A 13,048-nucleotide genomic window follows, 5' to 3' on the forward strand; every position below is an offset into this window, starting at 1 on the left:
GCTGAGATACAAGAATCTCTTGAATCCAGGAGGCAGAGGTTTCAGTGAGCCAAGATTGCACCCCTGCACTCCAGCCTGGGCAACAGAGTGAGACTCTGTCTCAAAAAAAACAGAAATAAAAACATCAAAGCCCTTTGAAGTCAGTTTCTCTTTACCCTTATCTCTCTTCATGAAATTTTTTTTAAAAAGGAAATAAAAATATTAGAGATATGATGGAAGCCCTTTGTCCCTCTATGATTTCATTCCCCTCATTTTTTTCCCCAGAGATTACTACTGTTGTGAATTTGGTGTTGATTGTTCTGTTGAATGTTCTATTGCTTTTACTATATATGTATTTATTTGTAAGTAATACAAGAAATTGTTTTGCTTCTTACAGCTTATATTTTGTTGGTCAACACTATCTTTATGAAACTTATCCATGGTGATATGGGTAACTCCAATTTTTAGTTAAACTTCCAAATAGTAGCCAAATGCATGGATGGACACTATCAGACCTCCTATTGGTGGACAATCAAGTTGTCTCCAACTTTTCACAATTACAAGCAACATTTAAATGAATATTTTTATAAATGATTATTTAGTCATTCTAAGGCCTTGCTGTTTGAAAAGTATGCGCCACAGACCAGTAGCATTGCCACCATTTAGGGACTTGTTAGAAATGGAGCATCTTTGATTCTGCTGAGAGAGCACATTTAAAAAAAAAAAAAGAGAAAGAAATGGGGAATCTTATGCTCCACCCAGACCTACTGAATCAGAATCTGCATTTTAACAAGATAGGTGATTCATATCCCTATTAAAGTTTGAGAAGCATTATTTTAACGTTTTTACCTACCTAGGAGTAGTATTGTTGGGTTATAGAGTTTGCACATCTTCACCTCTATTCTGCTGTATTGTTCTCCAAAGATATACCAGTTTACACTCCTGTTAGCAGAGTATGAGTTCCACATCCTCACTGACACTTAGCTGACTTTAAAATTTTTGCTATCTAGAAAATAAAAAATGTCATGGAGTTAACTTTCTTAAATTTTTTCTTTTTCCTGTCTGGTATGTATGATTTTCAATTTGCATTTCCTTGATTATTTGGTAAGGTTGTGTATAGACCTTTTTCAATGCACTTGCTTTATTTTCTGAAAAGGAGCTTTTAATTAAATTAGGTATTAAATGTATTTTAAATGTTACTTGACTTTATATATATGTATACACAAATGTTACTTTACTTATATATATGTATATGTGTATATATATGTGTATACATAAAATTAACATTAGTAAAAATCTTGTTTAATAGACTTAATTTTTTCAGCACCACAGGCACAATCACGATGTGTGTTTCTTCTGACTCTGTTTCCAAGAAGAATATTCCTTGAATGGAGAACAGCAGTTTACAACTGGGCCCTGCAGAGCTCCCATGAAGTAATCCGGGCTAGTTGTGTTAGTGGATTTTTTATCTTATTGCAGCAGCAGAATTCTTGTAACAGAGTTCCCAAGATTCTTATGTATGTACTAAGATTTTAATTTGAATATATCACTCTATTGGAAAGATCATAATTCTCTGGCTATATATGCAGGGTTATGTTTATTGTTGAATATGTAAAGCAAATATTGCTTTTAGTTTTAGAATTTAACATTTTTTCCTTCTAGGCTTTGTTTTACCAGTACTTTTGTCCCAAATTAAGCAAGACTATTTAGACCACAAAATTAGGCAAGAAAGTTTAGTACTTTTTCTTTTTTCTCCCCAGAGATAAAGTCAAAGATGATTCTGACATTGTCAAGAAAGAATTTGCTTCTATACTTGGTCAACTTGTCTGTACTCTTCACGGCATGTTTTATCTGACAAGTTCTTTAGCAGAACCTTTCTCTGAACATGGACATGTGGACCTCTTCTGTAGGAACTTAAAAGCCACTTCTCAACATGAATGTTCATCTTCTCAACTAAAAGCTTCTGTTTGCAAGCCGTTCCTTTTCCTACTGGAAAAAAAAACACCTAGTCCAGTAAAACTTGGTTAGTGATGATGACTTATTTAATATTTTAAAACCTATTTAAGCTCTGCTTTTCAAATCAGTAAAAGAATTAGGCTGAAGCCTTGAAAAATTACAGGAAGTTACATGCTTTATAGATTCAGTGCTCAGTATTGATTAGTTATAAATGGGATAACTGGTATTAGATCGCATCACAGAACCGATAGGAGAGGTGATTTTGGGATTTTTCGAATACTCTTGTGATTTGACAGCCTAAATGGGGCATACCTGATGGTTGTTTCAATATTGTAAGATTCAATATTCTATATCTTCTTTAGTGATACTAGAGATCTTCTTAATGTGTCCCCTGTTACCACCTTGGACCTTGAGAACTTCAAATAGTTAAATTACTTTGCCCAACTGAGGACTGTAGAGTGTATCTTCTTGGCCACTTTCCAGTGGTAATGGAGTATAAGTTTTTACGAAGCATGAGATTTAAACAAATACTTAGAAGATCCATTTGTTTAGGTAGTAAGTTGAAACTTGTTCTGAAGTTTTCAAAGCAATAGAAAGTACTCCCTAAATCTTGTAATGTAAGGTTAACAATAAAGCTAAGATCCCCTTTAGAAATGTGCTTTTCTTTTTTTTTTTTTTCTTCCCAAGACGGAGTTTTGCTCTTGTTGCCCAGGCTGAAGTACAATGGCGCGATCTTGGCTCACTGCAACCTCCACCTCCTGGGTTCAGGCGATTCTCCTGCCTCAGCCTCCGGAGTAGCTGGGATTACAGGCGTGTGTCACCACGCCTGGCAAATTTTTGCATTTTTAGTAGAGACGGGGTTTCACCATGTTGGTCAGGCTAGTCTCCAACTCCTGACCTCAGGTGATCTACCTGCCCCATCCCCACAAAGTGCTGGGGTTACAGGCATGAGCCCCCATGCCCGGCCTTTCTTTTTTTTTTTTTTTAAGAGACAGGGTCTTGCTCTGTCACCCAGGCTGGAGTGCAGTGGTGCGATCATGGCTCACTGCAGCCTGCAGCCTTGATCTCCCAGGCTCAAGTGATCCTCCTCCCTCAGCCTCTTGAGTAGCTGGGACCATAGTATGTGCCACTACACCCAGCTAATTTTTAAATTTTTTGTAGAGAGGATCTCACTTTGTTGCCCAGGCTGGTCTTTGAACTCCTAGCTTCAAGTGATCCTCCCACCTTGGCCTCCCACAGTGTTGAGATTACAGATATGAGTCACCACTCCTGGCCTGCAATGTGTTTTTAAGTTTTTCTTGGTAACATATAATGGTCTACAAAATCTGAAAGAGACTTGTTATTTTATAACAATTCTGGAAATTATTTTAGATTTAAATTATTTACAGGCTGAGTGCAGTGGTTCGCTCCTTCAACACCAGCACTTCGGGAGGCCGAGACAGGCGGATTGCCTGAGCTCAGGTGTTCAAGACCAGTCTGGGCAACGTGGTGAAGCTCCATCTCTACAAAGAAATACGAAAATTAGCCAGGCGTGGTGGTGCATGCCTGTGGTCCCAGCTACTTGGGAGGCTGAGGTGGGAGGATCACTTGAACCTGGGAGGTCAGGGCTGCATGCTGCAGTGAGCCATGATCACACCACTGCACTCCAGCCTGGGTGACAGAGCAAGACCCTATATCAAAAAGAAAAAAAGTGACATTTATTAAATATAAAGTAAATTTTAATTTATAAGTATCCATTTTAATTTCCTAAAATTCTGTGTGCTATACATACTTAAATATGGAACATTTACATTATAAGAGAACTTAGGATTCTTCATGGCATATTATTCATTGACACTATTTTTACAGTACAACCTTGACATTTAATATGTTAAATTAGGTATTGTATACTCTTGTCCTTCAGCTTTCATAGATAATCTACATCATCTTTGTAAGCATCTTGATTTTAGAGAAGATGAAACAGATGTAAAAGCAGTTCTTGGAACTTTATTAAATTTAATGGAAGATCCAGACAAAGATGTTAGAGTGGCTTTTAGTGGAAATATCAAGCACATATTGGAATCCTTGGACTCTGAAGATGGATTTATAAAGGAGGTTGATCATTTTTGTTTTTAACATTTGAGTTTACATCAACCTAGCTCTAAAAATTTCTTTAACCAGTTAATTTTATTGTTCTAGCTTTTTGTCTTAAGAATGAAGGAAGCATATACACATGCCCAAATATCAAGAAATAATGAGCTGAAGGATACCTTGATTCTTACAACAGGGGATATTGGAAGGTACACTTGGCAGCATTTGTATTCTTCCTTATTTATTTTGGCCATTCTCCATTTTTATTTGCTTGCTGTTAAAAATGGTGATATGATATTTGTGATATTATAGACAAATTGTGAGTCAACATGAATTTGTTTATAGATTTCCATTTGTTTCTGGGATATTGGAGATATATATGTGTGTGTGTGTGTGTGTGTGTGTGTTTGTGTATTCATATGTATGTTGTTTTTAATTTTAGGGCCGCAAAAGGAGATTTGGTACCTTTTGCACTCTTACACTTATTGCATTGTTTGTTATCCAAGTCAGCATCTGTCTCTGGAGCAGCATACACAGAAATTAGAGCTCTGGTTGCAGCTAAAAGTGTTAAACTGCAAAATTTTTTCAGCCAGTATAAGAAACCCATCTGTCAGGTAAGAGTCAGCATTTGTCTTGACTATAGGCAACAGCAGTACTTTTTAAGAGTTACAAAAAAGAAGAATATTTGTACATGTTTTAATTTTGCTTGCTTCTCTTTTTTCTTCAATTTTTATTTTAAGTTCAGGGGTATATTGCAGCATGTACAGGTTTGCTACATAGATAAACATGTGTCATGGTGGTTTGCTGCACAGGTCATCTCATCACCTAGGTATAAGCCCAGTATCCATTAGCTATTATTTCTGATACTCTCCCTTCCCTGCCGCCGACAGGTCCCAGTGTGTGTTGTTCCCCCCATGTGTCCGTGTGTTCTCATCATTCAGCTCCTACTTATAAGTGAGAACTTGTGATGTTTGGTTTTCTGTTCCTGTGTTAGTTTGCTGAGGATAATGGCTTCCAGTTCCACTCATGTCCCTGCAAAGGACATGCTCTTGTTCCTTTTTATGGCTGTATAGTATTCCATGGTGTATATGTACCACATTTTCTTTATCCAGTCTGTCATTGATGGGCATTTAGGTTAACTCCATTACTTGGCTTTTTTTGTTTGTTTGTTTGTTTTTGTTTTGTTTTGTTTTTGAAATGGAGTATCACTCTGTTGTCCAGGCTGGAGTGCAATGGTGCAATCTCAGTTCACTGCAACCTTCACCTCCCAGGTTCAAGCGATTCTCTTCCCTCAGCCTCCCAAGTAAGTGGTATTATAGGTGCCTGCCACCATGCCTGGCTAATTTTTGTATTTTTAGTAGAGGTGAGGTTTCACCGTGTTGGCCAGGTTGGTCTCGAACTCCTGATCTCAAGCGATCCACCCGTCTCGGCCTCCCAAAGCGCTAGGATTACAGGCATGAGCCACCGCGCTTGGCCAACTTTGCTATTGTAAATGGTGCTGCAGTGAACCTACATGTGCATGTATCTTTACTATAGAATGATTTATATTCCTTTGGGTATATACTCAGTAGTGGGATTGCTGGGTCAAATGGTATTTCTGCCTCTAGGTCTTTGAGGAATTGCCACACTGTCTTCCACAATGGTTTAACTAATTTAGACTCCCACCAGTAGTATAAAAGCATTCCCTTTTCTCGGAAACCTTGCCAGTATCTGTTTTTTGACTTTTTAATAATAGCCATTCTGACTGGTATGAGATGGTATCTCATTGTAGTTTTGATCAGTGATGTTGACCTTTTTTTCATGTTCGTTGGCTGGCTGCATGTATGTCTTCTTTGGAGAAGAGTCTGTTTATGTTCTTTGCCCACTTTTGTTTTTTTCTTGTAAATTTGTTTAAGTTCTTTGTAGACTCTGGATATTAGACCTCTGTCAGATGAATAGATTGCAAAAATTTTCTTCCATTTTGTAGGTTGTCTGTCCACTCTGATGATAGTTTATTTTGCTGTGCAGAAGCTCTTGAGTTTAAATAGATCCTATTTGTCAATTTTTGCTTTGTTGAAATTGCTTTTGGCGTTTTTGTGATGAAATCTTTGCCTGTGCCTATATCCTGAGGTATTGCCTAGATTTTCTTCCAGAGTTTTTATAGTTTCGAGTTTTACATTTAAGTCTTTAATCCATCTTGAGTTAATTTTTGTATATGATGTGAGGAAGGGGTACAGTTTCAATTTTCTGCATATGGCTAGTCAGTTCTCCCAGCACCATTTATTAAATAGAGTCCTTTCCCCATTGCTTGTTTTTGTCGGGTTTGTCAAAGATCGGATGGTTGTAGGTGTGTCATCTTATTTCTGAGTTCTCTAATCTGTTCCATTTGCTTGCTTTTTAAATGTTTTATTTTCTTTTTTATTTTAAATATTTCTTAGAGACCAAGTTTCACTCTGTTGTCCAGGCAACATACAGTGACATGGAGTGGTATGATCGTAACTCACTGAAACCTCTGACTCCTGGGCTTAGAGATCCTCCCACTTTAGCCTCCTGAGTAGCTGGGACTACAGGTGTGCACCACCACACCTAGCTGATTTTTATTTATTTATTTATTTATAGAGATGGGGTTTTAGAGCAGCCCTATTTTGCCCAGGCTGCTCTTTAACTCCTGGCCTCAAATGATCCTCCCACGTCTGCCTCTGAAAGTGCTGGGATTACTGTCATGAGCCACTGTGCCTGGTTTTAAAAAGAAAGCACTGTGCTTGCTTTAAAAAATTATTATTAAGGCCGGGCGTGGTGACTCACGCCTGTAATCTCAGCACTTTGGGAGGCCAAGGCGGGCGAATCACCTGAGGTCAGGAGTTTGAGACCAGCCTGGCTAGCATGGTGAAACCCCATGTCTACTAAAAATACAAAAATTAACTGGGCATGGGGCGGGCACCTGTAATCCCAGCTACTCGGGAGGCTGAGGCAGAAGAATCGCCTGAACCCAGGAGGTGGTGGTTGCAGTGAGCCGAGATCGCACCACTGCACTCCAGCCAGAGTGACAGAGCAAGACTCTGTCTTTAAAAAGAAAAAAAATTATTGTTAAAAATGATGTATTTAGTTTGTAGTTTATTTAATATAACTGAAATCTTGCCATTTTTATATTTTAGGATATTGGTCTGAAGATACAGGTTATAAATAGGGGAGGAAGAAAATCATCTTATAATGATGTATAGACTTTTTAGTGATAGTAAACTCTTTTATGCCTTGATATTATGTTATATGACGCTTTGTTTTAAATATATTCAATTAATGGCTGAAAAGTTAGGTTATGCTAAAATACTGAATTTATTTGTGGTATAATCCTTAGCATGATATTCAAGTTTTTTAACTAAGTCTGATTATGTCATCTGTGAAAGGCAGATTATGACATAGTCTACCTCATTAAGGTTGTCATAAAAATTGAATGGACCAATTCAGATAATGTAGAATACTATTTGATACTGCCCTCTATCGTAGCTTAAAAAGTATTAGTTAAAATTTCTTTTCTGTGTGAAAACTAACAATAAAATGGTTTTTGCTCTAGTTTTTGGTAGAATCCCTTCACTCTAGTCAGATGACAGCACTTCCGAGTACTCCATGCCAGAATGCTGACATGCGAAAACAAGATGTGGCTCACCAGAGAGAAATGGCTTTAAATACCTTGTCTGAAATTGCCAACGTTTTCGACTTTCCTGATCTTAATCGTTTTCTTACTGTAAGTTGCAACATAAAGTTCACTTGAGGTTTGCAATTCAGTATTATGTTCGTTCCATTCTAGATTTTGACTTTAATATGAGATTATTGCTTACACTGTAAAACTTAAGTTTAAGTGGATTTGAGTCATTGTTCTTTATGGTTAGCTGTCCTGAAAAGTTAATACTAATTGAATAATGCTGATTAATTCAGTTAGCTGTTTGAACCCTTATGTCTTTGGTGCTATGATTTGTTCCACTGGTAATTCGAAGTCTAATCTGATCATCTCTACTCCTAAGGCATTGGAATAATAAAGTATAAAATTATAGTGGTATAAATGATCTACTGTGACATATTTTATAGTATGGAGTGGACTCCAAATATGTGTGGCATTTAAAAATATTTTTGCACATAGCGTATGTGAATATTTTTTTCACCCAGACAAATGTACTTTTTGGTAATTGTTGCATTCTTTTTCAGAGGACATTACAAGTTCTACTACCTGATCTTGCTGCCAAAGCAAGCCCTGCAGCTTCTGCTCTCATTCGAACTTTAGGAAAACAATTAAATGTCAATCGTAGAGAGATTTTAATAAACAACTTCAAATATATTTTTTCTCATTTGGTCTGTTCTTGTTCCAAAGATGAATTAGAACGTGCCCTTCATTATCTGAAGGTAATTGAATATTTCTATATATTTTACTTTTTTATATAAATTAGCATTATAGGAAAGATGTAACATTCTTCTAGGAAGGAGGGTGAGTAAATTATAGCCTATCCTAGAAGACTGTAAGTTTAAATGTTATGTTAAATAATCTTTGTCCTGAGAGCATATTAAATAGAATTCTCCTTTTGTTTTCTTTGATCATTTCACCATAATGGGATATGATAGGCATCCTTTCATAGGAGAGGTTCTCAGCCTATTTCATTATAGTACTTTTCAGTTGATTGGAGTTATAAGTTGACTGGTGATACACACTTAATTACATCCATAGGAAGAGGCAGTCACCTTCAAATGTAGTATAGTGTCTGTATTTAGTTTAGTTGCTTGGTGTTCTGATTACAATTTGGTCCAGGTTTTTGGTAGTTTTTACATTTAAAATTATAACCTGTGCTGCTTTTTTTGGTGTCATATTAACAAAATATCTCTGAGGAATATGAAACTACATGGGAACAGGAAAACTATGAGAAATATGCATATAACTTTACTGTTTTCTCTGATGTTAATTTACTTAATTTGTTTCATAATATATGCCAGCAGCACATCTCTTTCCACATGAGAGTTAGTGAATGAATATCAAATATATTTATTCATCTTGAGAAAGTATTATACAACTGTATATTGTGGAGATAGAATGATAGTATTAAGTATTTATGGAGTATTTAATACATGTCAGAAATTGAGCTAAACAATTGATATGGATCATTTCATGTAATCCTCACAGTTACCTAATGAGATAAAGGTACTCTTATTTTTTTTTTTTTTTTTTTTTTTTTTTTTTGTGTGTGATGGGAGTTTTGCTCTGTAGCCCAGGCTGGAGTGCAGTGGCGCGATCTCGGCTCACTGCAACCTCCACCTCCTGGGTTCAAGCGATTCTCCTGCCTCAGTCTCCTGAGTAGCTGGGATTACAGGTGTCTGCCACAAGGCCTGGCTAATTTTTGTATTTTTAGTAGAGGCGGGGTTTCACCATGTTGGCCAGGCTGGTGTCCAACTCCTGGCCGCAAGTGATCCACGTGCCTTGGCCTCCCAAAGTGCTGGAATTACAGGTCTGAACCAACACGCCCAGCCAAAGGCACTATTTTTTTGTTTTGTTTCCTAGATAAGGAACTAAGGCAGAGAGAGGTTAGATTAGGTAACTTGTCCAAGTCAGCATATCTGATAAATGACAGCTAGAATTTAAACTAAAGCAATCTGAACAGAAAGACTGCTATAAGCCACTATACTACATTTCTTCCCAGGGTTATGTGTCCCCTATAATGAGTTGATGATATTATAAGGCCTTAGAGAAAACTAGGACTTGCTTTTTAATATTTTATTTCTAAATAAAGTTGGATCACTTATCCTCATTACATATAATCTATGGGAGACCTACCAGGATAGAATAAGATTAGAATCTTTTCCAATGCCTTTTCTTAATACCATTAGTAAATCCTGTCATCTGGTCTAGAGCTCCTGATGTACTAATAGCATGTTAAAATTAGTATACTTGTTTCCAGGATGTTAGTAGGAAGAAAAAAAAATTTTTTTAACATGTCTTTGGGTTAGAATGAAACAGAAATTGAACTGGGGAGCCTGCTGAGACAAGATTTCCAAGGATTGCATAATGAATTATTGCTGCGTATTGGAGAACACTATCAACAGGTTTTCAATGGTTTGTCAATACTTGCCTCATTTGCATCCAATGATGATCCGTATCAGGGCCCAAGAGATACCATATCACCTGAACTGATGGTAAGGAATATGTTCTATGAGGTTTTTTTGTTTGTTTTTCTTCCTTTTTCAGCTTAATTATGAAATTGAAGAAATCATATTTTTGGTCATTTTCTGGCTGCTAGCAATTTGTTTAAATTTTAAGTTGGTATTTTTATTTTGAAAAGGTTGATTTAAATTGCGTGGTCACATGCACAAGATCATGAACACAAGATCACATTTATTTTCTTATAGCATTGTCACAACTTTGTTTACATATTTACATATTTAGGGCATTAACAACGTATATTAGCATTGAAAAATGTGGACTTTTAAGTGTTTTTAGTAGATTTTATTTTTTCACTGAATAAAAATGTTGAAGTTTATTTTTCTTTACTACTTTTAAATTACATGTATATTAGCATATGTTTGTAGCTCTCCTCTCACCCTGCCCCTCCAACTGCTCTTTCCTTACCTCAACAAATGAAACTTTTCAATTCTAACTGTAGTTTAATCCATTGTTGGATAGAAGGGAAGTTAGGAAATACGTTCTCTATTTTAAATCTTTCCGTACCATAAATTTGTATTTGAAATCACTTTACTGTTTATCTATCTTAAAAAAATATATAAATCCTCAGAATTAAATTATTATTTTTTCTTTCAACTGCCCTCATTCCTCCAAGAGACTTAAAGGACTGTTGGCAAAATATTTTAACCCATTTATGCCAGAGGTTGCAAATTTTTTTTGTGAAAAATTAAACTTTGGTGATGACCTTGAGCAGTAGGATATAAATAACTTCCACAAGCTTACCATTCCAATAATGAAACACTAGACATAAGTTCATTAAGAGAGATTTTTATCTCTGGTTTCTCATTTCCCATTCTAGTCTGGCTCTTTTCTCACTATTCCATGAAATTCCTTTTGTCAGTATCACCAACAGTCTTCTGGGCTATTAAATCTCGTAGTCACTTCTCTGTCCTATCTTACTCAACCTTTCAGTATCATTCAATACAATTGGCCATCCTTTCCTACATGGCATCTGTGATACCACATTGTCTTGATTTTCTTTTTTGCTTCACTGATCATATTTAGGCTTCTTTACTGGCTTTTTCCCTGTAAATTATCTACTTTATCCTCTAAATGTTAGAATAACTCAGGACTATGTCACTGGCTCTTTTTTCTCAACCATCATTCTCTCCTTTAATGATCTTCTTTGATCTTTTTCTTTAATATGAGTTACATTTTGATAATTTTTAGTTGAAATTTCAGTCCAGACTGCCCCTGAGCTTGGTTTATATAGGTTAGGTCCTGGGAGGAAACAGATGGCATACACACAAACGTTTACACAGAAATAGTTTAAGAGAGGGGCTACTTTTAGTGACATGGCAAGGTTAAGGGAACCAGCAAGGAATGTTAAGGAACCCAGGTACTACAAACAGCAGAAAACTTAATGCCCCTCTTAGTTCTGGGAAAGGGGAAGAAATAGTGTTACTAGAACCTGATTGAGAGCCAGAACCATGAGGGGGGTCCTCTCATTGTAGAGGAACGTAGCCACTGCCAGAACTACCTCAAAACACAGACAGAGCAGGAAATATGAATACCATACTCTCTCCTCCTACCCTCTGTTCTAGTCGTATTTCCTGCTGACTGAATTCAGTGGAAAGCCAGAGGGCAAGGGATCCTAAGTGATGCAGTCTGGTCAGTGTCCCAGGTATGGAGCAGGGCAGAAGGAGGCAGAGAATGGACCTGAGGATGACAGAGGATGGCAAACAGATATTCACCTTTTCGTCATCTCTACTCTCATGTCTTATGAGCATCTCAAACAATTCCAAATATAATTTGTTCATTAGAAATCTTTATTTTCCCTTTCTAACCTGTTTTTCTCCCAGTCTTTCCCATCTCAGTAATGGTATCACTATCTACCCAGTTGCATGAGACAAAACCTGAGAAGCATTCGTGAGCCCTCCATTTCCTTTATCCTTTTATAATCAAACAGTGAGCAAATCCTATCAAGTCTCTCCAAAATATATCTTTTCATTTCTGCCGCCACCACCCTTAACACAAATAATGATCATTTTTCTCGGGACAACTGTGAACGTCTCCTAATGGTTCTGTCCTTTCATTCTTCCCTCTCTACAATTAATTATTTACACAGCCTTTGGAGTGCTCTTTTTACAAACTGATATCATTCCCCTGATTAAATTCCTTCTATGGTTTTCATTGCCCTTAACATAAAATGAAATCTGTAAGGCATACATGATCTGCCTTCCTTTCTACTCTCACATAGTACAACTCTTTTCTTCCTTTCTCCCTATATTTCCACATGGTTTCCTTTGTGTTTCTTAAACATGCCAAACTTTTTCCTGCTTCGAGATCTAGGCCCTGGATGGTCTCTTTGCTTGGAATAATCTCCTGGATCTTTCTCATTCTTTAGATTTCAAGAGTTTCCTGAGTACCCTGTCTCAACTCCCTTACCACAGTTCTTGTCTATCACAGGATTGTGTTTATTATAGCATTATCACAACTTTGTTTACATACTTACTTATTTAGTGTCTTCTATTGATACTAGTCTACCTTGTAAGCTAATGAGAGAGAATGACTTTGCTTATCTTGTACACCTGTACCCAGTACAGGATTCTAGGCATACGTAATAAGTATTTGGTGGTAGATAATATATTGGTAGGTAGATAAAGTCAAATAATTGTCTGAGTGCAAGAACTTTAATATTGGAATGTTGACATAGATTGTGTGATCCTTATCTGCTTTTTATTTAAGCAACATAGGCTGGAACCATACAATTAGTGAATTGTGGCTTACCATTCCAAAGTTGAGTCTCAATCTAAATCAGAAGTTTGCAGAACAAAATGCAATTTTAGGTTTTAAAAACCAGATGATTTTCCTGTACTAGGCAAGATAAAGATTTATCCTGACATC

The 13,048-nt window shown here is 36.6% G+C and overlaps 1 protein-coding gene across 3 annotated transcripts in view; it reads left to right on the plus strand.

Moving 5' to 3' along the window:
* ATR (ATR serine/threonine kinase) overlaps positions 1 to 13,048 on the plus strand; it is a 142,251-nt gene that overhangs the window by 21,686 nt on the left and 107,517 nt on the right. For all 3 annotated transcript variants that reach the window (XM_055295155.2, XM_055295156.2, XM_063610664.1), the window contains 8 exons: positions 1,304 to 1,496; positions 1,740 to 2,002; positions 3,839 to 4,029; positions 4,114 to 4,214; positions 4,448 to 4,619; positions 7,556 to 7,726; positions 8,185 to 8,379; positions 9,970 to 10,155. In XM_055295155.2, coding sequence (XP_055151130.2) covers positions 1,304 to 1,496; positions 1,740 to 2,002; positions 3,839 to 4,029; positions 4,114 to 4,214; positions 4,448 to 4,619; positions 7,556 to 7,726; positions 8,185 to 8,379; positions 9,970 to 10,155 — 1,472 coding nt within the window. The remainder of the gene's footprint in view (positions 1 to 1,303; positions 1,497 to 1,739; positions 2,003 to 3,838; positions 4,030 to 4,113; positions 4,215 to 4,447; positions 4,620 to 7,555; positions 7,727 to 8,184; positions 8,380 to 9,969; positions 10,156 to 13,048) is intronic.

This window comes from Symphalangus syndactylus, chromosome 10 (assembly GCF_028878055.3).
Source record: "Symphalangus syndactylus isolate Jambi chromosome 10, NHGRI_mSymSyn1-v2.1_pri, whole genome shotgun sequence".
Lineage (NCBI taxonomy): Eukaryota > Metazoa > Chordata > Mammalia > Primates > Hylobatidae > Symphalangus > Symphalangus syndactylus.